Source organism: Strix uralensis, chromosome 4 (assembly GCF_047716275.1).
Source record: "Strix uralensis isolate ZFMK-TIS-50842 chromosome 4, bStrUra1, whole genome shotgun sequence".
Lineage (NCBI taxonomy): Eukaryota > Metazoa > Chordata > Aves > Strigiformes > Strigidae > Strix > Strix uralensis.
The window spans coordinates 14,251,359-14,277,882 of NC_133975.1; the positions used below are offsets into that span (position 1 = coordinate 14,251,359).

Consider the following 26,524-nt stretch of genomic DNA (forward strand, 5'->3'; position numbering starts at 1 on the left):
GCGTCTTCCTCTGCTTTCCAGTGCTGTTACTCAATCGTTGAAAATTTAGAATTTAGAAACTCAAGAGAAATTGTCTTTTAGGTTAACATCATGTGAAAGAATGAACATCCTTAAATCACAAGGTGTATTAAATGTCTAGATGTCTGCATATGCATACTACAGCGTGCCATAATCTGTTTTAATTAAATAGAGCTCACAGTAAAAATGTACTTACTATTGACATTGCAGCTGTCTCAGTTTTGGCCAGATGAGACTTAAATTAGCTTTCTTCCAAGACCTTCAAGTCTGCATCTGATTTGCTTGAAATGGTAATTGACTGCCATCATCTTCATCTGTTGTACAGAACCAGTATGCAGTGCTTCAGTTTGACCTAAGCTATATGTGACTTAATACTGGTTTTCTCTGCTGACTGAACCGGGACAGTGTTTAGGCACGGCATGAACAAGACATGCTGCAGGTAAGGTGAGGAAAGTGGACTTCAATTCTCACTTTCTATGACAGTAAAGGAAATTCTTTCTCCTTGACTTTCTGACTCTTTCACAAACTATGTAAAGAAACCTTTTCCATCACTTTTTACTTAGCTGATTGTGTTGCAGATGTTGTAGGAGGTGGCAGCTACAGTGGAGGGTGGGGTGCTATGAAATTAAACAGGTCAGCAAAACACCTCCCCTTGGCCATGTGCCACTTCACCCTTGTCTATACCACAAAGGTGCCCCAGGAAAAGCCTGGCAGCAGCATGGTGCCAGTGGAATGGTTTTAACTATCTGTGACGGCTGATCACTTAGCACCCATCCATCCTTTCCACGCAGCAGTAAATGGTGTTGGCACAGGGCATGCAGTGCACGCCAGGTGCATGTGGGACATACAAGTTTTGGAAAGTAGCCTACCTGAAGCCTGTCCTCTTACTCTGAAGCCAATATGCTATCACCTCCAGCTTGCCTGGGAAAGGAACCACTACCCTGGAAAACTCCCATTTTGGTCAGCTTGGTCTGAAAACTTGGCAGCAGAGCTGGTCTGAATAGCCAGCTTTTCTTTTTGCTTTGGCTTTAGTCTGAACCAGTGAAGAAATACTGCAACTCAGCCTGCAGTGATCTGAATTGGTCACTCCCAAAAAAAGAGAAAAATAAAACTTCTAATGAACCATCCCTTCTGCTAAGGATTCATGTTTCCTATTGCCTGAAGAGTGTCCTCATCGCTAAGCTTGCTCACTTGGTGATTCAGTTACTTAGTGATGAAGTAAAATAACGCTAGCAGAGAAGCATGAGGACAACCTGTCCTCGAATAACCCACAGCCTAGCAGATAAAGCAATCCCAAAATGCCAAGTCTCCATCTCCAACCCATATGCGAAGTCTCCATATTCCACCCCATTTGCTGAGTGTTGAGAGAGCCAGCAACAGTTCTGCTAATCTAGCCCCGACAATAGAAATAAAGGTGGTTTGTGAAACTATGCGGCAAATTTGACATAGTGTGAAAATTTGGAACTGCTGGTTACAATTTCCTTAGTGGTTTTCTTGCATGTGTTTGTGCAAGTAGCAATAGTTGGTCACCTCCAAGTTAAATTTCTAATTGATCTATGAGGCTTGCCATGCTTGAGGTGACAGAAATGATCGTTGTGTAACTAGTATGGACAGATTCCACTTTTCCTACATGCTAAACAGTGTCCTAAACCAAAGAACCCTTTGCCTACAAGCTAGTCAAGATCTACTGTTGTTAATATGCATTTATTTTTTCACTGAAGTGTCTGTGAATAAATACACGTGGGTGTTTGTGAGGCACTTCATGGTTCAGTGCTTCTGTGCGAACAAGACTCTGCTTGTCAGGTCAATGTAACTCTGCTATGACTTCTCCAAGGAGAAATATGCTCGTGTGCCCATGATGTTCATAAGCCCCCACAGCCTGACTGCCGCTGCCGTGCTGCTGCTGAGGGACAGCTTGCAGGAAGCCCGTGGATCCTGTGCTATGCCTGGGTCTCTCTACTCTGGACATGCAATACTACCTGGATGTGATTTAAGCAGCATTTTTTTGGAACACAGGTACCTTACTGCACGGTCACCAGGTAAGGTGAAGGATGCCTCATCTGGATGGTTACTGTGATACACCATCAGGGAGATGGCACGTGCCATTACTCTTGGGGTGTTTAAACAAAGGTAAGTGGTGCTTCTCTTAACACTGGAGGCCTATTTCACAGCAATGCCCCTGCCCCTACATCTAACTAACCTGTCCTTAAAAAAAATAAAACAGTAAGAGTAAATAAAATGTGGATTAGCTGGTGATCCTGAATACCTCTGCAGAATAGGCAACAGTACTTGAGCTGGGAGATGTTCAATTTGTGAACTTGTGGGTGGAGACCTGCTGTTAACTACAAGAAGAAAGCAGTGCAAAGCTTTCACGCTTTTTGAATTGTCAAGCTTCTAAAAATTTGCAGCAGGGCTATAACCTTTTAATACATGATATAGCCCTAATCGTGTGAAACTGGCTCTTCTCTATTGCTATTTGCAGACCCCTTAAAATTAGTCCCTATCACCAGTCTGAGTCCATCAAGTGATGTGGAGGAGAAGGCTGGATCCATGGATTGTTTCCTGAGTGATAGTTTGGACCAGTTTGTCATGTGTTACAGTTTGTCTGCTACCAGAGCAATGCAGTTACATGTTTGAATTTTAGCATTTTTAGCAAAGCCTGTTAATTATGATGCTAAGACTGTACCAAAACTGACAGCTGTCCCAGCCATTAAATGTTTCTCTTGGCAATATACTCATCTTCATCCTTAAGAACTAAAAATGCAGACTGGACCAGGTCAGATGACCATCTACTCTGGGTTTCAGTAGCCAACAACATAAGCTTATGGGAGGCCAGAAGAACAGAGCAAACACAGAGTGCTAATATTCCTCTAGGTGTTTCCTTCATTTCCCGTGCTTTGTAATTTCTTGAGGAGCAGCAGCATCTTTGTACTCTGTAATGGTCAGTGAATTTTTCTGCCATGCATTTGACAAGATGCTTTTAAACCCAGGTAAAATCTTGACATTTATGGCTTCCTGGAGCAAGGAGTTACACAGTTTAGCACACGATGACAAAGTGTCATGCTAGTCTACTTGGCACCACCTAATTCTTGCCATTTAGACCTGGTCAGTATTAAATCTTAGGGATCTGAACAAACTGATATGAGGAGTTTTTCATCACGATTGTGGTGAACTCTGCACAGGCTTTTCAGATATATTTCAGTGATGACAGTGAGGGGTATTCAACTGAAAATAAATTGTGTATGGGAGAGCGAATAATGTTTTACAATGTAGTAAGAATGCAGTTTGGGATGCTGTTCTTTGAGTATCATGTAACTCATCAAGTATTTGCAGCAATATGGATAAAGCAGTTAGGCCTCAGCCCCCCTCCCTGACTGCATATTCTGTAATTTTCTAGCATAATGAGCTGTACATGCAAGGCTACGTTTAAATATATAGTCATATATACTGCTTTAAAGAGCTTTAAGCTTAGCAGCTCACAACTGGAAGTCAACCTGTGACTACATCACTGACTGCAATGCTGTTTCTGAAAGTCTTCAGCTGGCAGAGTCCAGACCCTTGTCCCCTCTCCTGATGCTCTGCAGTGCAGCAGTGGGCACAGCTGTGAGGGTGCCGAGACCAGGCGCCCTCCCAGCGCAGAGCTAGTTCCCAGGCAGCATGGGGCAGGCTGGGCAGCTGCACACTAAGCCCTTCATAGTTTCTGCTGAACACATGGAAGAAGCATTTGTTAGATGGAAGAAACATGACCCAAAAAACTGTGGTACACGATGATCTCTGGATGTTAGAATGGCTCCCAGACTGTTGTAGATGCCATGATGGAGTGAAGGTGCTAATCTGGTGCTTGCCCTGGTACTGGGTTACTGTGTGTACAGGATGGATCAAAGGACTTTTATGTGTGATTTAAGGGTGCTTGTTTATGTCAGGAATGAAACTGCCCTTACTGCACAGGAACTGGCACCAGCTTGAATGTTCCAAGTACAAGTGCTTTCACTTGCACACCTCTTCAGTGTGGTCCAGGCTGCCTTTCAGCAGGACTTCTGCACAATGAGGCTTCTCACATTTTTCTGCAGCAGAGGGACCATTGTGGGCTATTTTGATTCTTGCGTGATAGACGATGCACTGAACAACTCTAACACCAAGCCTAGAATTTATTTGAGATACACCCTTGTCATAAAGCTGAGAAGAAGGCTGAGCACAATCATAAACTCTTGTAATAACTGTTACTCTTGATGTTAAAAAAAGGAGAAAAAAAGGCATGATATTTTTTCCCCTAAATTTTTGCAGCAAGTGTTTTTGATCTGTAAAGCATGATCAAAGCTCCTTGTTAGCTCCTCCAGAATAAACTAAAGAGAGGGTACTTTATAGATTTACACTCTAAAGCAAGTGTTTTGAGCTGTGACTGATGCCTAGGTATTCCATTTTCCCCCACCTGACATCCACTATGCTGGAGACTACTCTCAGCTGGCAAAACTGCTTACCGGTTTATCTCTCAGGGACTCTCTAGTCACAATCCCTGGCTTGACAGCAATTTCTACCATCCCTTAAAACACTGGGAAGATACAAAGAGTGGGAGCGGGGGGAAAGCACCAAACATTCTGGTAACACATCAGTAGGAAGGAATATTAGAATCATGGAAAGATTTAGGTTGAAAGAGTATCATCTGGAGTCCAGCCTCCTACTCAAAGCAGGGCTAACTTCAAAGTTAGGTTGATCAGGACGTTGTCCAGCTGAGAGTTGAAAGTTTCCAAGGATGAATGTTCTTCACTCTCTGAATTACCTGTTCCAGTGAGTCACCCATTTCATGGCAAAGAATTTTTTCTATCTGCTGAGTAACTGGAATGTCTGTGCTGAAATTTGTAACTATTGCAATAAGCTGTGCCCATTTGACAGGTGATAAAGTATTTCACAGCATCACGAAAAAAAATCTTGGTCTCTGTACTGTTCATGTTGGCTCAGAAATAAGCAGTCACATGGAACTGAGGGACTAAAGAAACCCAGTCTGTAATGACTATGTCAGGAGATGACAGGGAGACCTTCAGCATTAGAATACTGTTACTATGGTTAAAGTTGAATAACACAACATAAAACATAACAACATAACAACATGCCAGGGGAGATTTAGACTGGATATTAGGAAAAATTTCTTCACTGAAAGGGTCATCAAGCACTGGAACAGGCTGCCCAGGAAAGTGGTTAAGTCACCATCCCTGGAGGTATTTAAAAGACATATAGATGTGGTACTTAGGGACATGGTTTAGTGGTGGACTTGTCAGTGTCAGGTTTACAGTTGGTTTCGATGATCTTAAAGGTCTTTTCCAACTCAAATGATTATACAATTCTACGATTCTATAACATAACATAGAAGTTGGCCAATGCTTAAATGAAGAGCAACTGTTGTGAGCTTAGCTTGGCATTTGCTCCACTTGTTTCTTGGTCTAATGAAACTCTGTCTTGTTCAATAGCTGCATCATTGGCAGGGAGTGATGGCAAGTGCCATGATATGCGTGAAATCTGCACATGACTTGAAAAAGGGCAGTGAATCCATGAGTAACTCAAGGAGACTGAGAAGTCAGTAACAGGGGCAAGAGTAGCGTGTGTTTTGCCAGGAAGCTGACGTGTCTGTGGGAGAAGAGAAGAAACTGTTGGTAGAACCTCCCACCCAGGGATGTCGGGCAGCCGGTGCAGCCGCAGCGCCGGGCAGGGCAGTGCCCGCACCCGCAGCCGGGCAGTGGCAGGGGGGACCTGCCGACAGCCGGCACCCTCCCTGGCTCCTTCCTGCTGCCCGGGAGAGGGCACTGCTGCCCTGCTTTTGGGATAATCTGAACCTTTACACGTTTTCTAATGGAGAGAAAAAGCCATTTCAGCCCTGCCTAGCAAAGGAGTCACAGTGCACCGGGGAGACCCCGCTTGGGTGATTAGAGACCCGGCTTGGGTAATCAGAGACCCCGCTTGGGTAATTATGCTGCATCCTAACTGTGATTGTGGGAGTCACTGCTGCGCTGCATGGTTTAAAACAGCATCTGCTCTGATATTAAAAGCGTCCTTCTTGCACTGCAGAATTAAGATGTTCAAACAGAGGTAAATATACTGCATCCGTTTAAATAAAAGCACAACAAGCAGCAACTAAAACGACCAGGTCAGGAAGGCAGACAGACCACAGAGCCCAAGTACGGAAATACCAGAATCAAATGCTTGAAGTGGTACAATTTAGAAAAACAAAAATTTTACAGTGATTGAGGTGAAAATTAACCATTTAACAAATTGTGTGTAACATGCCTAGTAAAGTAATCTGTGTGGCAGCACTTTTGTCTGAGGTAAACTGCATAACTGATGTAGTATTTTCCATCACGTGCCAAAGGACAGCCTTTTCATTGGCAAAGTGTACGTTCATTTTTAAAAGGCAGAAAATTTTCATTTCATGAAAGCTGTAAGATTGCTTAAGTGGGGCAATTTATTATACAATACAGGTGCTCTGTACAGCCAGTAAGAACTAGCTGTTTTGCATAACAAGAAGAATTCCCATAGGAAGCATAATGAGCATAACACTTTGTAAGTTGGAAACAAAAGAGTGTACTTAAGGAAGAAGACTAGAAACTGAAGTATAAAAAATGAAACAGTAAACTGGTTTTGTCCCATTCTTCCTGCAAATAATTTTTTAAAATCTGAGGCAAATGCAGAGAAATACATTTATAAAAATCTTTGTACAAAAGCATACATAGTCTTGAAAGTACTAAAATATAACAAAAGAGACCAAATGTAATCTTTTGACGTACCAATACCATCTGAATTCTGTTTACATATACTTTACATTTCTATCTAGTTTTGTTAGTCCAAAGCAGCAATCACAAAATATTAAGACCTGATCTACCACATTTAGGGCAAAAAAAGCCCTAAAAGCTCAAAAGTACCTCAATACTGTAATGAAACCTTACTGAGATACACCGGCCTGGGCAACCAGCCTAGTATGGATCTGTTCTCCTGCAAGAGCAATTTCCTCAGGTACATTCCCAATTTAAAACTATCTCCCCTCCACATTCCCCAGGCGATCTGGAAGAGACTTCCTTGTTGCCCCTTAACAGAATCAAGTGGGAATGTTTTATTAACAGCTAAAGGAAGTCAGGATTGATTCTTGGTCTGTAGCTAAAGAAGATTTCTCAGTTATTATTGATGTTCTTCGCTGTTCCTCAGTAAAGCAGCTCAGTAAGTATTTATAGCTGCTGAGATTCCCCAGAAGAATGCTTTGGTACTCTGTGTTCAGACAGCTCATATAAATACTTTTACTACCTGCTGCCTCTTTTTTCTAGCATCTTTGAGTTTTTCCTTGGTTCAGTCTCCCCTTCACGTGGACTCTGTAACCTTCCTCTGAAAGAAATAAACAAGAAAAATAAACAAAATTGTAGACAGAGGGTTTAAAATGCTACAATTCTCTCTTAAACTAAATTAATTTTGATAAGAGAAGAAAAGCGCTTGCTATGTAATTATAACTTCTGCACTCACTGGTTTCAGCTGCCTCTGTTGAAGCTGCCAAAACAAAGTTGCATAAAGATAAACGTTCCTTTGTTGGGTCCCTGTTCCCTACACACGTACCCCTTGTTGGCTGTGGGAAAGGAGTGTGTGAAAAGGGTTGATGCCATCAGGGAAAGGAGCCATCTCCTGAAGTCAGTCCCAGGCTGAGGTCACTCAGGGGATAAATACTTTTCCCCAAAGGCTTGTGGCTCCTGAGAACCAACTGTTTGCTTTGCCTGTCAACAGGATTTTCTCTGCTCAATATATCAAGCCCCAGCGACCAGCTGGCTGGTTTTGATCTGCCCGTAGTAATCAGCTGGCATCTTTCAGGTTTGTAGCCATTTCTTCTCCTCTAGTTAGCACCCCAGCATAAGCCAAGTGAAACATCTATCAAGAAAATCATTGTTAGAGCTGCTACCCTCATCAGCCAAAGACTGGCGCTTGCCTTTGTTCCTGAAATAAAGGTGGAAGTTGAAAGCCTAAATACCACAGACCATATTTTGGTTGCTACATGTCAGACTAGTTCCATTGGATTCACTTGTCTCTGCTGATTTATGCTGTCTGTACTCAGGTTTTTAAAAACCTAATTAAAGGAAATTTGGAAACAGGATTTCTCATTTCTCTATCTAAAATCAAAGTTATTTATAAAATACATAGCAGCCCAGAGAAGAAAACTCAGATGATTTTCCTAAATTTAAAAAAGAATATGGGAGGAAAAAAGGTCAAGTACATGTGAAGGAAGAAGTTCAGATAGTGTAGGCATTATATTTTGGGTTTGATTGACATACCTGCTTATGAAGTAGATTTTGTACTGCTTTTTATAAACAGTTTTTCACACACCATTTTTTTAGCCTCTACTGTACCTGCATAAGCCAGAAATCAGTCCAGGGGGCTCTTGAATATTTTCATGAGAATCATCTTTGTCTGCTGATTCTGGTGACTGAAAGGTCTTTCTTTTTGAGTTTGTTTTTTCCCCTGAATTGCCAAATCCACGTGGATTAAAAGAAAAAAGAATCACATATAGGAGGGCTTGTTTGGTTTTGATTAATCTAAAGAAAAAAATACACTCTAACACTTCATACATACATGTTATTATTCCAAGGAAAGCATTCCACTCTACATTAGTCTAGAATATTGGTTTTTTACCACTGTTTAGTTCTCACAGAGCAGATCTTGAACTTTCACACTTGCTGAACACTGAACTAAGTTTCCATGAGGTGCAATAGTTGAAAGCCCTATCATATATTTTCTTAGCAAGTAATTGAAAATGGCTTTTCACTACCAGCAATCAGAAGAAAAGCCAATTCATCATTTTATGTGATTTGAATCAGAACAATCTGATGTTAAGAAGTCACTGTTTTTAGGGCCCTGGGCTAAGCTTCCACATGCGTCCCTGGGGTCATGGTGTCTACCAGGGCAAACAGCTCTGCATGCTTGAGAAACAACTGACTGGGGAGAGAGACTTCAAAATTGTCCAGGTGAGTGAGCTGCTCTCCCCTTTCAAGCACCCATCTCACCTTTCAGCATCTTTTAAATGTTAATGCCAAATGTTTCATTCTGATAATGACAGAAAGATTGCATGGCTCAAAGGATGAGAATTTGCACACTCCACCTCAAATGTGGATCAGGAAACACCACTGCTATTCTGACAATTCGTTCCTAAGTATCTCTTGAATAATGAAGCAGTCTAATTTGTTAAAGCTGCAGTAAATTCATATAAATATTTCAAGTTTCCTGATTCAGTAAGATTTTACTTTTGAGCATGTGTGTGGGAAGCGATTATTCCACTCTATGAGAAGAATAAAAGCTGGGTGATTCAGCTCTGCTGTCCTCCCAGAGACTTAGTGATTGAGGTGAACAGAGTCATTTCTAAATGGTAAAGACATGAAAAATAACTTTGGTCTGAGCAAGGCAAAGCCTTACCTCAGTGGACTCAATGCAATCTATTGGTTAAAGGACTCTCTGGGAGTGAGGAAGGGTGACACTTATTTGTTGCTGTGCTACTGGTGAGTTGGGTGACCTTGGAAGGTTGCCTTACTTTTCTACATCCCAGCTAGGGAAATGGCACTGACGAAAAACCTCTCCTGAAACTCCGTTGTGTTATGCTGCAAAATATGCACTGAGAAGTGGAATGATGTAGGTTTTCTTAAACAATTCAGGATTGTACCAACCTGCTGGCTTGCTCTTTTTTGAAGGCTTCTTCTTCATAGCCATTGGAACTCGTGCCAGCGCAGCCAACTCGCTGACAAAGTCCTGCTCTGCTTCCTGCACACAAGGATAAACCAGAAGTCAGTTACCACAATACAGCTTGATTCTGTGTTACATTATTCAACATGTGGCATGACAAAAAAGGCGTATCTCATTGTGGAAAAACAGGAAACAATATGGCTAGCATCAGGGAAGCATTTCCTACAAGACAGTGGTGAATCTTAGCACTGATTTCAACTAGGACAGCAAAGAGACCCTTACAACCTGTCCAATGTTTTGCCATGGACTGTTTCAGATCCATGAATCATTTTACCCTGATTTACCTTTAGCTGATTCTCCAACTCAGTTTCTAGGTGATGCAATCCCAGCAGCTTCTGTTTCAGAGACTCCAGACGAATTTGCTGCTGCAGTTCAAACTGAGACAAAACCTTCTTTTGTTGCAGCACCATCCTGGTCAAGAGAAATTTACAGTACTGATGTTGTTCAGTTCAATGGAGGAATACAATCCTGGCAAAATGTATTTACAAGATTTTGTAGAGAGAAAGGCTCACTAACAATATTGGCCCAGCTTCTGCTGGGACAAAAAATTTTGCAGTAGATTTTTAGATAGATTTACTTATTTTCATAACCTGCCTTGGCTCTCCATGGGATACAAGCTCCTCTCAGAGGTAGGAATCGCAGCAGGAGTTTGGGTTGTCCATGCCTGGACTTTGGGAGCTGGAGTTCAGCTCTGATGTTATAGTCTGCTTTCAAAACCATTGTATGTTTCTAAAGCCAGCTTTGCTGTCTGCTTGCCAAAGAGACAAGCTGCTACAAGATCAGGTGTTTGGATAAGGGATTAAGAATTAGGCGTTTCATTCAGAGCTCTTCACTATCAAGCTGAGTCTGAGCCAGAAACATGGTAACTCAAAACTTGGCGACTGGGAGCACTGACAACTATATTCTTTGCTTGTTTTATTTTGCTGGTTAAAGATTAATACAGTAGAACCTGAATGGCTGCAACTTTGCTGAATCTTTATTTCTTCTGTTCTCTTGCCTGATCTACCTTGAAGCAATGCTGTCAATCACCCATCACATTCCTTAGGGAAGGACATAACACAAATTGTTTCCAACATCTAAACATAATGAAGTTGCAACTGTAATGGTCAATGCTTACAGGAGGTGAGCTTTCAAAATCTGCTTTTTGAACTCACACTTATAACCTTGCATCAAGGGCAAAAGGAAATAAAACAATATATGTTGAGTTTAATAGGAGTTAGACAAATTAATGGAAATTTTGTCATCCATTTACCCAGGACTGGGATTTGACTGTAAAAGAAATCATAATGACAATAGGTAAATGAGTTTGATTACTACTGGTTATGAGACCAGTTTAGATACTGAATAGTTACATTCTTCAGTACCATATTTCTGCTTGCATGAAGGCCAATTTGATTGTATTTTAAGACCCTAGAATAGAATATGGGAGAAAAAACTGAGACAACACCTAGAAGTGAATTTATATGTCAGAATAAATTATAAACTTGATAATGAATAACAGATCTTTTACGAAACCCTTTACTACATGAATCCATTTCTATACCAATTCAAACAAGGATGAAAAACAGAAAGTGGGAAATAATTTCTTTCAGTTTAGAATGTCTTAAAAAAAGAATTAAGCTCCTTACAATGTCAAAACTGCACATGCTGTGTTGTTCTGGATAATAAACCAAGAGTAAAGAAATAAAATTATTACAAAAATGTATCATGTGCATGCCAAGTCAAACAGCTTTTTATGACAACTTACTCCTTTGGAATTGCAGTGCTTTTTGTCTGGACTCTAAGTTTTATAAAATCAGTAATGAATTAAATATGATTTTTATTTAATTAACATTTGACGGATTCCACTCTAAATCTAGTGCAAGTAATCTTGATTGTCCAAGGCATTCACTGAAATCTTCTTGCCCTTTTGAGTATTATTTATGCTTTTCTCTTCATTATGGTATATGCTTACTCAACAGCAAACTAAAGAACACTTTTGATGTTCAAAGCAGGAAAGATGGAATGTAATGAATTAGACACCATCGGTTCCCATCCTACGTTTATGTTAAATTTCTTTTAAAATATGGCATATGTTCTGGCACTGGTTTTCATTCTCTCTTTTCAAACTGTCTATGTATAGTTCTTCAGTCTGTAATTAATGAGCATCAAAAAGTTTATTTAATAAGAAAGTAATTCTCTGAGATCAAAGGGCAGACACAATTTGGCAACAGATATTTCTTTTCCATCAAAGACAAATATAAAATGCAAACCCAAGACATTTATTCAGCTAGACATTTATGTAGATCTGCAAACACTCACAACATTTAAATAGAGTCAGCAGTGCTGCTGCCTGCTCTTACCTTTGATGGACTGTGGATGATATGTTCAGGAGGCCTTTGGTCTGTTTTTCTTTCAATGCTAGTTCATTCTCTTCCTTCTTCCTAAGCCTGTTCCTTTCACCTCTTTCTGCTGAAATAATGTTTTTGTAAAATCTTCTGCTTAAAAGTACAAACTCTGAGCTGTGGCAACCTTACAATTTATGTTTCGCATCAGTACAAATTAATCCCTTTTCTAGGTAGTCTTTTCAAAGTTACTGCTCCTTAGTATCAAGTATTTCTTACACACGCTTACTCTGCCACTGTGATCTGTTGCACAGACAATAGTTTGTGCATCATTTAGCTGAGATGGTAATGTCACTGAATTCCTATTCTTATCTATTTTTCCCACTAGGCTAACTGATTAACATGGAATTCAAAGCAGAAATTTTATAAAAAGACCTTGATGCCTTAAGCAAGAGCTGTAATACCTAAACGAAAAATGCAATATAAAGAAAACCTCTGCTTGGAGGCCACTTAGTCCTGGGAATGCCTAACTTCACTAGACGTCTCCTCATTTGATGGCTAAGCATTCTGGTACTTTTGCGTATGCTCACACTCTGCAAGTAACTTGGCATTTATCTGCTGACCAGGCTCCTGACTCTTGTCCCTGAAGTCCTGCCTGGCAGCAAGTCTTGGGGCATGTCTGACAGATACGACTGGTTTCCTTGCACTGCTGCTTTTAAATAAAATGCAGAAATAAGGAGATGGATGGGTTCGTAACAGATTAGGGTACATAACATTCATTTGGAGAGCAACCAATGTTTTCTAAACACTCGGAGAGGCTGACAGACACCTCTCCTACTAATGGCACCATCAGGGAGCAGTTACTGTCTGTAGTCTAGGCTGGGCTGGACTGGCTGGGTGAGGGGAGCTACTCTCCTGTGGCTGTACCAGACAGACTGCAAATTCATATTCGCTAAGCCAAGGGATGCCCAAAGAAGCAAAATCCTCTAGCCTGACATTAAATACAGTCACTGGGAGAGAGAAGCCCAGCATTACAGTTCTTACTTCCATTTAACTATCACTGAATGAAGTACATAAGAAATTTCCCATGTGGCCATTCTAACCCCAGGGCTACCACATAGTATGTGGCCCTATTGCCAACACTGTTTCTTCCATCTTCTGTTTTAGAGAGAGAAGTTATGAGAGAATTTGGTGAGTAGGCTCACACTCTCATGAGTGGTAATCATGCTTGGAGATCCCCTAACAGATCAGCCTCTTTTTAAAAGGAAGAAACATGGATGTTCTGCCTCCAGGGTGAGCTTGGATGGAAAGTAGTTGGCTGGCTAGCAGGGCTTAGGGTGTCCTGGCTGTGGCCTGGAGCAGAGCTTCAGGCTGTTAAGAATCACAGAGAGAAATGTAAGTGCTTCCAGGGCCAATAGAGAAGCGGAAAGGAGAAAGGAGTGGGGTTCTGCATCACAAATTTGGACTTAGATTAAAGAAGGACTTACAGGTACTAAAGTATCAAAGTCCCTTATTAGATGGTACTGCTCACTCCTAATGTAAAAAACACCAACAAAGCTGAAGTAGTTAACTGTTGATACTGAAAATCTCAGCTGGGCTGCAGCATATGCATGTAGGTTTGCAATATTTTTTTTCATTTGATAGTTGAATTTCATCTGGGTTTCTCTCTGGCCACCCAAATCTAAAACACTCCTGCTTTTATTACCAACGTAAATACTCTCATCCTCCCTCATGCCTGTAGGCTTGCATTGCAGCAGAAGGATTTTATTTTTCTTCAGCTCAAAAGAAAATGTGCTCCACTTACACATGTAATTTTCTTCCTTGTAGTTCATGGAACACCAATACACTGAAACAATAATATATCCATACAAACCCTAGAATTAAAAATACTCTCATTGAGCAATCACCAGAAGGCTGACTGTGGTTCTAGTGATTGGTATTCTAGGTCTCACAACCTAACTGGGAGACCAGTTGAGAGCAATATCAAAACACCAATGAAACAGAACATTCAAGTGTGTAATGACATCTATCTCAGCTCAGATCAGAGAAGCATTCTGGAACAGGCTTCAGTTTTAATTCCTGCTTAAAGGAACTCAATCAAAGGGATTTTAGACACTGTAGTTAGCTGAATCAGGGCCAAAGAGGTCTTTAGAGGGACTTTGTGAGAACTTAAGTAACTGATTGCCTTGCTAGCTGCCAATGTCTAAAATACAGATTGTCAAAAATCCCTGCACAGATTTTCCCTTACCCTAGCAGTTCAGCTTCCAATATTAAAGTCTTCAAGGCTCACAACAGGGCAGTGCAGAACAGATTGGTTCTGTCTTAGAACCAGTAAGTGTATCGAGCCACTACTGGGGCTCACAAAGTGTCTCACAAATCCTTCCTACCAACTCATCTCTGGATCTCAGTCTTGAGTAGATGTGCCTGTTCCTCTTCAAAAACTCTCTTCTGTGGTTAAAGATTCTCTTCTATTTAAAATTGCTAACTCTATTTTTAGAAAAAAATCTATTCCATGTGTCTCAAATACTTAGTCTCTGATGCTATTGACATTTTGCTAACTTGCTAACTTCATTTAATGCCAATAGCCTTCATCCAGGGTAGGGGAAAGTGTTTACAAAATAAATCAGTAACCACAGCTTGCTTTTGTTCTCCTGTCCCGAAGGAACTGAGCAATTAAAAATAATTCCAGGAGAAACTGCTTGTATTTATGTGAGATCCACCAGTTCATAAACCTCTTCAGCAGTTTCACAACCTGTGAGAGGGTCATGGTTGACTGCTAAGAAACAATGCAGTAGCTCACAGAGTGTTCCAGGATGGGCACACTTGGCTTTTTGGTCTCCTCTAATGCATTCCTCAACTTCAGAGACAACAACATTTCACTGAGCCAAAAACCAGGAATGAATATAAGAACCTACTCCCCAAAGCTCAGGGCGGTCACATCAAAGGAAGAAGACTGTCTACAATGATGTTTTATGTTTTCTAACATGGGAGCAGGGATTTCAAACCCAGATCTCCTCCTATCTATGGAAAAGATTCAGCTTGTAGGCACTCATCATACGACTGCTCCCCCTATGAATATTTGATTCATTGATTCATTTTTTTGCATATATTAATATGCAAAGTTGAATAGTGTTTATGGTAGATGTTGACTGTACAACCTAATACTTGTACAACTCCTTGCTTTCTAAATTCTTCTGCCTTGTGTTGAGGTTTAGAGCACCAGAAAATCAACTGCTGGTGGTTGTGACTATGGTGTATCTCTGATCTTAGCTTAATGAATCAGAGGTCGTGGTTAAACTACAATCTCCAACACTGGGTCATTGTTCTGTGTGTGTCTGTACCAAACTTTTGAGTAACAGGATCGTGCAGCTATGACTGTAATTCAAGTAATCATTATAATAAGACTTCTACCACTTGTCCTTCAAAGACGGAAATGGACCTACACATTCATTTTGCTTTGTTGCTTATTTAAATAACAGATTTCTGTTATCTTTAAAAGTAATTTTTACAGTGATAAGAAAATTAATTTATCTGTTAAAAACCAAGAATTATCTTATCGTTATCAATACCATACGTACCTTGTAAGGATTTCAATTGTTGAAGCTTTTTCCCTTCATAGCCTTCTGTGATTTTTCCTAATTGATGATAGTAATTTTGCACCAGTCTGTTGATATTATTGCTGGTTCCATACACGCTTTCTACAGCAGCTTCCACCAGTCTCTCCTATATTACACAGTTCAAGTCACAATTGATTTCTAAGTCAAAATCTGAAGTGTTTTGATCTGTCTAAATGTGAAGACCCAACCTAATTTTGTATGCACACAGAAAATTGTGAATTTTGTGCTTTAAAAATGTGGCAGACTGAGATGCTGGTACTTCTATTCATCCATGGAACATTTCAACATGAAAAATTACAGTAAAATCTTTCTAATGTGCCTCACCTCCATCTGGGAAGGGGCCATTCCCCTATCTGTTCAATCTCTATAGCCCATTTTACCTGTCAACCTGACTGCTAGTAAAGTAAATCAATATATGTGTAGCTCTATCACAAGTTTCCATTATACAGAAAATCCAATTATTTACTTTGGAACAATTTTATTAACCTATAAAGCAAGTTTTATTTTTTTAAAATTATTTATCCATAAATTAATATTAAGTTGTTAATACAGAAGTATTATCAATTAACCATAAAACCTTCATCAAAAGATAACCATCTCCACTTCTTCCTCATTTTTGTTATTCTCTGTCAAGAACTCTCAATTTTTTTTATGTTCCAGGGTTTGGCTTAATAAAACCCATTCTGGCTGCTATAGCAAGTCACTGTACTTTGAAAAGTATTAACTTGCAGTTTTAACACAGGTTGTAATGACCTCCTGCTGACACTTCTAGACATAGGGTAATGCATAAATGAAATTCCATTTTAGCAAAGTAGCACTCATTTTGTTTGGAAAACCATTACTGAACATTTCCATACCTTGAAATCCTGTCCATCATCTGAACTCTTTTTTCCAGCTTCCCGTCGGGCATGCTGAAGCAGTGTTTGCCCAATCACCTGCTCCATGTGCTGCTGAAGAAACTGGAGAGCTTCTTGCATTTCTGTGACTAGCTGGTGGTGAAATTCTAAATGCGTTTGCTGCGTTTCTTCCTCAAGCTTCTCCTCCTCTTCCAAAATGTGGGACTCCTGGTAATCAGACAAAAAGACAGCACTGCCATTTAAATATGTTGACAAACTTAGTCAGCTTCATTTTATAAGAAAGTCCTACACCCACTCAGAATGTTATTGTTTTAATACTTAAAATAATCTAATTTGCAGTGGAACTTTATGTACATCTTTTAACATATTTGTCTTTGCAACAAAACTACTGCCTCTGTCATGATACACAGATACATATTGTACATGATACATGTACATGTGCAGTACAATATAATACATGTACAATAACAGCTGCATCCTGCCCCATTAGTAATTTCCAAGTGATGTATTCCCATTTCTGTATTCTGTACTGTTGAATTTGGTCCTGAGTCCAGTCAGGGATAATTGTGGATACCTTGATAAAATGCACAGGAACAAGGCAAGTATACAGTTATGCACCTGAAATACTTGTACAGTTTGTGGGGTCTACCTGAGAAAAAGTTGGTGTGTTGGTACTTATGGACCTTGAGAGAGGTCATGAACATGTTTAATAGCATTTGGCAACCATCTGCACTCTTGGCATCTACAGCATCCTGTGGTGGTGAGTTCTACAGCTTATCCACACATTTCTTAATTTTGAACCTGCCATCTAACAGCTTTGCTGGGTGCTCTTTTCTTCTTTTATTAGAAACAGGAAATTAGAAACAAGTGAAAAATTGTTCCCTATTCACGTATTTTATGCCAGTTTTAAAACCTATGATAATCCAGAAGACACCTCTTTTTTAGGCTGAAGAGTTCTAGTCTCCTGAGGTCTTTGGACTATCCTTGCCATCATTTTCTACGCTTCTTTTTAAATCCACTTTCCCTCTAAACTCTCTTTAGCACACAATAGTATACACTCACCAGCATGACCTGTTCTGTCTTCCTTACATGTATTAGTCTTCCATAGATGGCCTTCTATTGAGTTGCTGATGTCCCTTTTACATTAATATTCTCATTTAAGACTAAATAACATTAAATTATTCTGGGGGATTCAACAGTACCTATTTGATGCCCTCTTGAAAATAAGAAATGCAAGTAGAAGAAGAACCTGCTCTGCCCACATTCATCTGTGGAAAATAATGATGTCCCTATTAACACTGGGTTATTCTGACATGTCTTTATTTATAGCTCAGACATATGTTTTTAATGGTTTTTCTTAGACAGTTGGAATGTCATTAAATAGTTTCTCTTTTTTTTTTTAAGAGACCCAACATCATGTTATGATGTCCAAGCTACAATTCTTTAGTGTTGTTTTACATTTTATATGAAATCAACAGAAAGACATGACACTGCCTACCAGTCTAAAATTAGCACAAACTAACATTAAGTTTAGTTCAAACAACAGTATATCTAAAACTCTGGTTGAGTGTCTGTAAATTAACTTCTTTGTTAACTCCTTATACACTGGTTCTAGTTTTGGAGGTTATTCATAATATTTTTTTCTCTTTGACTTTTCACAATTCCACACCTGGCTCTAGCTGCAAGGATCTTATATGTGTATTTTTAGACACTTCCTTGTGAGATGGGTGTTAGCTGGCCTTGGAAAGAGGCTGTAATGGAGAGAGGCCAAAGGAACAGTAATACCTGGGTACATTTCATTTTTTGCTAGGGAACACAGTAATTGCATCAATTAACGTCCCTGTGGGAGCTAAGTGAGAGCAAGTAGTGGAAAGCACATTAACAAGAGGAATTCAGTTATATGCATTTGTGTTTTATTATTTTATATTCTATTTCTTCTGTAGCTTAATGAGATTTTGAGATTTTCACACTTATCAGGAACTACTTCAACAGAGGAATCAAATATGGAAATGGCAGCAGACAGAATTTCCTTATTCCTCTTCCAAGTGGGAAATTAGGGCTTGTATTCATAGAATATATATTGCATTCATAGAATAGGTTTGGGTTGGAAGGGACCTTAAATATCATCTAGTTCCAACCCCCCTGCCATGGGCAGGGACACCTTCCACTAGACCAGGTTGCTCAAAGCCCTGTCCAACCTGGCCTTGAACACTGCCAGGGAGGGGGCAGCCACAGCTTCTCCGGGCAACCTGTGCCACTGACCCACCATGCTCACAGTAAAGAATTTCTTCCTTACATCTAATCTAAATCTATGCTCTTTCAGTTTAAAACCATTACCCCTCATCCCATCACTACACTTCTTGATCAAGAGTCCCTCCTCGTCTTTCCTGTAGGTCCCCTTTAAGTACTGGAAAGCCACTATAAGGTCTCCCTGGAGCCTTCTCTTCTCCAGGCTGAACAATTCCAACTGTCTCAGCCTGTCTTCATAGGAGAGGTGCTCCAGCCAAGATCATCTTTGTGGCCCTCCTCTGGACCCACTCAAGCAGGTCCATGCCTTTCTTAGGCTGGGGGCCCCAGAGCTGGACACAGTACTCCAGGTGGTATCTCACAAGAGCAGAGTAGAGGGGGAGAATCCCCTCCCTTGACCTGCTGGCCACGCTTGTCTTGATGTAGCCCAGGATACAGTTGGCTTTCTGGGCTGTGAGTGCACATTGCTGGCTCATAGTCAGTTTTCCATCCACCAATAACCCCAAGTCCTTCTCCACAGGACTGCTCTCAACCCACTCATCGCCCAGTCTGTATTTGTGCGTGGGATTGCCTTGGCCCATGTGCAGGACCTTGCACTTGGCCTTGTTGAACTTCATGAGGTTTGTCCAGGCCCACGTCTCAAGCCTGTCCAGGTCCCTCTGGATGGCACATCCCTTTCCTCCAGCATGTTGACCGCACCACACAACTTGGTGTCATCAGCAAACTCACTGAGGGTGCACTCAATCCCACTGCCCATGTTGCAAACAAAGATGTTAAACAGCACCACTCCCAGTACCGACTCCTGAGGAACGCCACTCGTCACTGCTCTCCACTTGGGACATTGAGCCATTCACTGGAACTCTTTGAGTGCGACCATCCAGCCAGTTCCTTATCCATCGAGTGTTCCATCCGTCAAATCCATGTCTCTTCAATTTAGAGACAAGGGTGTTGTGCAGGACAGTGTCAAATACTTTGCAGAAATCCAGGTAGATGTCATCAGCTGCTCTGCGCTTATCCACCAACACTGTAACCCCGTCATAGAAGGCCACCAAATTCATCAGGCATCATGTTGGCTGTCACCAATCACCTCCTCATTTTCCATGTGCCCCAGCATATTTCCAGGGGGATCCACTCCATGATCCTGCCAGACACAGAGGTGAGACTGACTGGCCTATAGTTCCCTGGTTCTTCCTTTTTTCCCTTTTTAAAATTGGGGGTTATGTTTCCCCTTTTCAGCTCAGCGGGAACTTCATCAGACTGCCACGACTTCTTAAATATGATTGATAGTGGCTTAGCCACTTCATCTGCCAGTTCCCTTAGGACCCATGGATGTATCTCATCAGGTCCCGTGGACTTGTGCACCTTCAGGTTCCTCAGATGGTCTTGAACCTGATCTCCTACACTGCGAGGTTCTTCATTTTCCCAATCCCTCTCTTTGCCTTCTGTCTTGGGTGGTGTGGCTGGAGCTCTTGCCGGTAAAGAGTGAGGCAAAAAGTTGTTGAGTACCTCAGCCTTCTCCATATCCTGGGTAACCAATCTCCCATTCTCTTCCAGAGAGGGCCCACATTTTCCCTAGTCTTCATTTTATCACCAGTGTACCTACAGAAGTTCTTCTTGTTGCCCTTGACATCCCTGGCCAGATTTAATTCTATCAGGGTTTTGGCCTTCCTAACCTGATCCCTGCCTGTTCAGACAGTTTCTCTGTATTCCTCCCAGGCTACCTGCCCTTGCTTCCACCCTCTGTAGGCTTCCTTGTTGTGTCTGAGCTTATCCAGGAGCTCCTTGTTCATCCGTGCAGGCCTCCTGGTGTTCTTATCTGACTTCCTCTTTGTTGGGATGCATCTCTCCTGAGTTGGAGGAGGTGATCCTTAAACATGAACCAGCTTTCTTGGGCCCCTCTTCCCTCCAGGGCTTTATCCCATGGTACTCTGCTAAGCAGATCCCTGAAGAGGCCAAAGTCTGCTCTCCTGAGCAGGGTAGCGAGCTTGCTGTGCGCCCTCATCACTGTCCTAAGGATCTTGAACTCCACCATTTCCTGGTCACTGCAGCCAAGGCTGCTCTTGAGCTTCACATTCCCCACCAGCCTCCCCCTTGTTGGTGAGAACAAGGTCCAGCACAGCACCTCTTGTTGGCTCCTCTATCACTTGGAGAAGGAAGTTATCATCAATGCATTCCAGGAAACTCCTGGATTGCTTACGCCCTGCTGTGTGGTCTCTCCAACAGATAATGGGGGTGGTTGAAGTCCTCCAGGAGGACCAGGGCTTGTGAAAGTGAGGCTGCTCCTACCTGTCTATAGATGGCCTCCTCCACTTGGTCTTCCTGGTTGGGTGGCCTGTAGCAGACCCCCACTATAACGTGTCCTGTCCCTGCCTTCCCTTTAATCCTGACCCACAAGCTCTTGGTCGGCTCCTCATCCATCCCCAGACAGAGCTCCGTGCACTCCAGCTGCTCACTGACATAGAGGGTGACCACCCCCCTCCTCGTCTCCCCTGCCTGTCCTTCCTGAAGAGCCTGTATCCTTCCATTCCAACACTCCAGTCACAGGAGCCATCCCACCACATCTCTCTCTCTGTGACGCCAATAAGATCGTAGCCCTGCAGTCATGCGCACGTCTCTAACTCCTCTTCTTCATTCCCCATGCTACGTCCATTTGCATAGAGGCATTTCAGTTGGGTCCCTGATGAAGCTGACTTACTGGCTGGAATTCCTTTGTGCTGCTCTTCAGGTGCTCTCCTGCTGACCTGTGACCCCTCTCCAGGCTCTGGGCATCTATTGCTGGCACTGGCATCAAGCTGGTAGGAGTGGGATGGATTGAGGTTCCCCAGCAACTTTAGTTTAAAGCCCTCTTCACCAGCTTGGCAAGCCTGTGACCAAAGATGCTCTTCCCCTTCTCTGACAGATGGACCCCATCAGCCCCCAGCAGACAAGGTTTCTCAAAGTGAGAATTATATGTTATTTGCATTACTATGCAAATCAGAATTAGAAGGATGCAAAATATTATCTCTCAACTAATTACACAGCGACAACACAGAGCACAGATCTGCAAAGTTTTGGATGGGTTCAACCCATATATGCAGCAGCAGTGGGTTGGGCAGAGGCTATCACTGACACCTGCTAGGATGGTCCTCTGAGGTTGAAATCTGAAATTCAGTGTTGTTCTAGGCAAATATCCAATGCAGATAAATAAATAACCAACAACACTTAATGGATTAACCCTAAAAAACAAAGTCAGAAACAGATTTGAAAACGACCAGTGGGAATATCAAGTTTAAAAATCCCTTAAACTTTCTCCCATCTTCTTGACCTATAGGAGCCAGATTATTTGGAAGGATGTCAGGGAAATGGATGCTGAGTGTATCATGGACAGGGGAGAAAGAAAAAAGAATGAAAAATGATTACAGTATAGAAGAACTTCCTAGGTCTGGTGGAAGAAAGAATTTCTTCTTATGCTCAAGTAAGAACTTTTCAAATGCATGTTGCGATCCCTAGCAGCATTAGTAGGAGTTTATCTTACCCTGAAGCACTAAGTTCTGTAGTATTTCTTTATACATGTTGTCATGCCTTCCTTCATTGTTTTTTTCATATAAAATAAACAGCTAAATAAGCTTGCTATGATAACACAGATCACAGATAGCTAGCCAGTAGATAAAGTATTAGGGAATTTTAAATGTCTGCCAAAACTAAAACAGGCACACTCAGGAACCTCCTATGACAGCAGAGGGTGCATTTTTGACAGAGAATATTTTCCTTTCTATTTGGAACTGGAACATTTTTATTTTTTGAGATCTCCTATGGCTACTTTTAATGCCAGACATCATAGCATATGAGACCTCTGCAGAAAACCACCCCAACATTGTACCTACCACTGCGTTCTGTAACTGCCACTGGTCCTCATCTTGGCAGAGGGAGGATCCCTTCTGCAGGGTATGTTGCTCTCTCAGTTCCTGAAGCAAGCTCTTCTTTCTGGACAGTCTCATGCGGGCCAGGGCTGCCATTCCAACTCTTCGGAGGGTTAACCTTCTGAGTACTGAACACACCAGAAGTCGGTGTTTTTGCAATATATAGTTAACAGACCTGTACAAAAGGACCATTAAAAATCAATCAGCTAACCTGCTTGCTGACTTGGCACACCTGTGTTCAGCAAAGTCATTGCTCAAAGATGAGAAGAGTTACTACTATTCACTCTGTGTAATGTCTTCTCGTACAAAGCATGTCTTTGAAAGCTGCTCAGTTGTAAACAATAGGTATTGCTGTGATAGACTGCTAGTTTGCCACACTGAAGTTAAAATAAAAGTAGGAAGAAAACAGATAAATAATCACTTGTAATTACATAATAAAAGGGGTTTTTTAATAGGAGACTTGAAATAAGATGAAAAGAGAATGTAATCAGAACTACAGGAAAGTTATTTCAAGAAAAATCAGGACAGCATATCTTGGATTAACAAGGAGGCACACTCTAAAGAGATATTGAAGAGGCTAGTGTTAGCTGGCAGGGCAGACATGGCTGAAGCAAGTTTGTGGTAAATTTTAAACAGGAGAGCAAATTTTGAAGTTGATTCTGGACCAGGTGAGTGAAATTTGTGTGCACATTTGGGATGACATTGTTTGTGCCTGTATCTAATCTGTGTGTGTGTGTAAAGCATTGTGAGCTCTCTAGATACTGAATGCTGGGAAACACTGAAGTCAGAGAATGTGACAATGTAAGGTGGAACTGAAAAGTAGAGCCAAAATAAAGGAGTGCAATGGCAGTAATACCAATACTCTAAATAGACAAGTCTTCAAATGCTTTGATCTTCAGTAATGTGAAGACCATGGTAAATGAAGTCATTTGATATCTTAATCAAAACAAGGCAGATAACACAGAAACATGTTTTTTTTGAGAAGTATCTCTATCAAAGAGATGTTTAGCTGTACAAAGATAAGATAAAACTAAAAGTTTCCTTGGTGAATACAGACAGAGAACGCAAGAGAAGAGTCATTATCATGCAAAGCGATGGTCAGTGGTATTGTAATAGCAGAAAGCAAAGGTAGAGCTGAATGGTGCTGGACTGAACATTTTACTTTGAAGAATATACAACTCCAATGTGACGTAGAGAGTGCAAAGAGAGGCTTGTTCAAGATTAGAAATCACTCACAAATGTAGGAGTAGATACAAAGAAAGCACGTCACTTGACAAATCACAGAAGACTATTTTTACTACTTACAATGAGTCATGGTATCTGTTTTTTTTAATTTGTTTTTGATACTCAGACAAAAAACTAGAGTAACTGCCTCTCTGTCTGAAGATGCTCATAATCCCTTAACACTACTTTTCACAATGTAATGGACACAAGTTTTTATCTGTGCATGCAGCAGTGTAGTTTTATCCCACTGCTTACTGATAAAACCAGGCTTACTCATCACTGAGGCATCCTAGTCTGCTTACGACACCTTGAATTATCTTCTCTTGTTTCTCAGACAGGTGCTTTTGCATCACAGCAGACAGAGCATATTCCTTTATCCATAGCTAAAAGCAGAGGAAAAAAATTACAATCGTAAGATACTCTGATTTTAGTCATTCTAGTCACATTAAGAAACAGGGGTTTATTTGATGTTCTTTTGCTAAAAACCATCATTCCTCTCTTTCAAGAAACAAACTCATGCTGAATTAAAATTATTCTACTTAGGAATATTTTTTTCTCAATGATCAAAGTCTTAAACAAAGCTCACTGAAAAGAAAGGGAGCCTTTGCACTGGTTTGGATCAGCCCTGAGCTATGTCTCCTACAGATTTTCTGGTTTCAGCAACAGGGGAACAAGAGAAAAAGAACAATATGACACAAAATACTGCATTGACTTATCAGCAGTTTGCAGTGGACTTTTTGTTTCATTTTTTTTCACTAGTAGAGAATATAGTTTTAATTTTCACTGAACAAAATAAAGATATCATCTTCCATCACACTTTTGTGTATAGTACATAGTGTTAATAGTTAGAAGAGCTTGTGTGATTAAGTTTATGGACTGCAAGTTTACAGCTCCTTCAGGGTGATATTTAGATCAAAGAATTTAAACTTTAATGTTCTGATGGATTTGCCACTAGATTGTAAACTTCTGGAGACTTAAGATTTTGTTTAGTGTATTGCCAGAATTTAAGGAATAATAAATAAGCCATAAGATGAAATTGTTGTAAGGCTCAGACTTTATTACTGTGAGATGAAGAATATACTTTAGGTTACACTGGCAGCTGGATAAATGTAGGTTGCCCGCAGACATATGCGGAGCCCTAAATTAAATATAATACTCAGGTTCTCTGACAGTTTCTCTTCATGTTCTAGCCTCACTCAGAACATGAGGGACTAAATTTTCTATTATTGCAGACAGAAAGGTTTCACTAGAACAATACATCTAGCAAAGAATTAGATATGTAATTGCACAATTGTTAGTGTTAGGAATTAGGAATGGTACTGGGCCTTCCTACTGGATTTGATAGTCTTTTCCTTGGGAAGAAGCAGTGATCTTGGCAGAAGAGAGGGTTTATCTGTGAGCATACAATGAATCCCCCCAGGAAGTTCAGAACATCAGAAACCACATCATTTTTGGCACCTTCTCTGTAGTATACACAGCAACACATCTAACTGACCCCTCTCCATGCAGAAACCTTACCAAAACACACACTTCTGAGCAGAATGCCTGAGAAGGATGGGCAGGCAGTCAACAACAGGTAACAGAAAGAGTGCAGCTGAGTATGAGACACACAGCCTGAAAGTCTGTACAGCACTGGGGAGCCAAGCGGGCTGCTCTTGGAAAGAGCTGCAAGACATACCTGTGTAGCCAGATCTCAACTGATTTGAGTCTAGGTGATTCTTAAAATCACAGAGCACAGCTGAGCACAGTGCCTTCTCTGATTGCATGCTGCAAGTGTCAAATTAAGGCCTATCAGGTCTCCAGGTATCATGATGACAGATGGCAAACACTTGCTTGAAGTAATAACTGTATCAGTATTTCCCTTTAGCAGCTCTGTGGATATGGCTTCCTAGTGTTTCACATCTCCCTGCATACACCTCGTAGATCCATCGCATTGTGTATTTTAATGTCTCTTTCACCAGTTAAAAGAAGGGCTGAAAATGACCTTTTACTTTCTAGAAGTAATTTAATTTTCAATGAGAGACTGGCTGTGGCTTAGATGTAGCTTCCCATCATTTTTGGAGACCTGGTTATTCACTGTGAAATTGCTCTTGAAGGGCCTGTCTGCACACTTACTGTCAAACAGCATGAGGGTGTAGATCACCAAGACACAGAAGACAGGAGATATTTTCTGAATTATAATTGTAATGGTAAATGATATAATATTGCAGCTAAGAAACCAAAATTTAGCATCTCTGCTGCTATCAGTATATCCTATCCAAAAAGGCACTCAGAATGATAACAAAGACAGGAGTTGTGGTCATTGTTTACTTCTGTTTATGAAGAAATAGCCTAGCTCTGTAGTGGTGAACAGTTTCTTTTAAAGGAAAAGAATGAGTCACTTTTCCCATTGCGAGTGCATTTCAGGTAAACTGTATGCAAGATCTATAAAAGGTCTCTTCACCTCCCTGAGACCAATGGAAAGCTGAGAATACAGCAGAAAAGCCCACTGGTGCACAGTTATTAAACTGAACAATAGAAGTACATCAGCCATATAAGTAGTAAAAGAACACAGAGGAAAGGAGGGGGATTATTATGCATTTAAA

At 41.0% G+C, this 26,524-nt stretch overlaps 1 protein-coding gene across 2 annotated transcripts in view; it reads right to left on the reverse strand.

The window, feature by feature from the left end:
- Positions 1-6,426: 6,426 nt before the first annotated feature.
- Positions 6,427-26,524, reverse strand: part of EVC (EvC ciliary complex subunit 1) — a 60,615-nt gene continuing 40,517 nt past the window's right edge. The window contains exons 13-21 of one of the 2 annotated variants that reach the window (XM_074865749.1): positions 24,213-24,322; positions 22,680-22,890; positions 16,570-16,776; positions 15,674-15,818; positions 12,114-12,219; positions 10,056-10,182; positions 9,696-9,789; positions 8,388-8,499; positions 6,427-7,380 (exon numbers count right to left, since the gene is read on the reverse strand). In XM_074865749.1, coding sequence (XP_074721850.1) covers positions 7,299-7,380; positions 8,388-8,499; positions 9,696-9,789; positions 10,056-10,182; positions 12,114-12,219; positions 15,674-15,818; positions 16,570-16,776; positions 22,680-22,890; positions 24,213-24,322 — 1,194 coding nt within the window. In that variant the 3' untranslated portion in view covers positions 6,427-7,298. Of the gene's footprint in view, positions 7,381-8,387; positions 8,500-9,695; positions 9,790-10,055; positions 10,183-12,113; positions 12,223-15,673; positions 15,819-16,569; positions 16,777-22,679; positions 22,891-24,212; positions 24,323-26,524 lie in introns of both variants that reach the window. The other variant, XM_074865748.1, reaches the window with a different exon arrangement.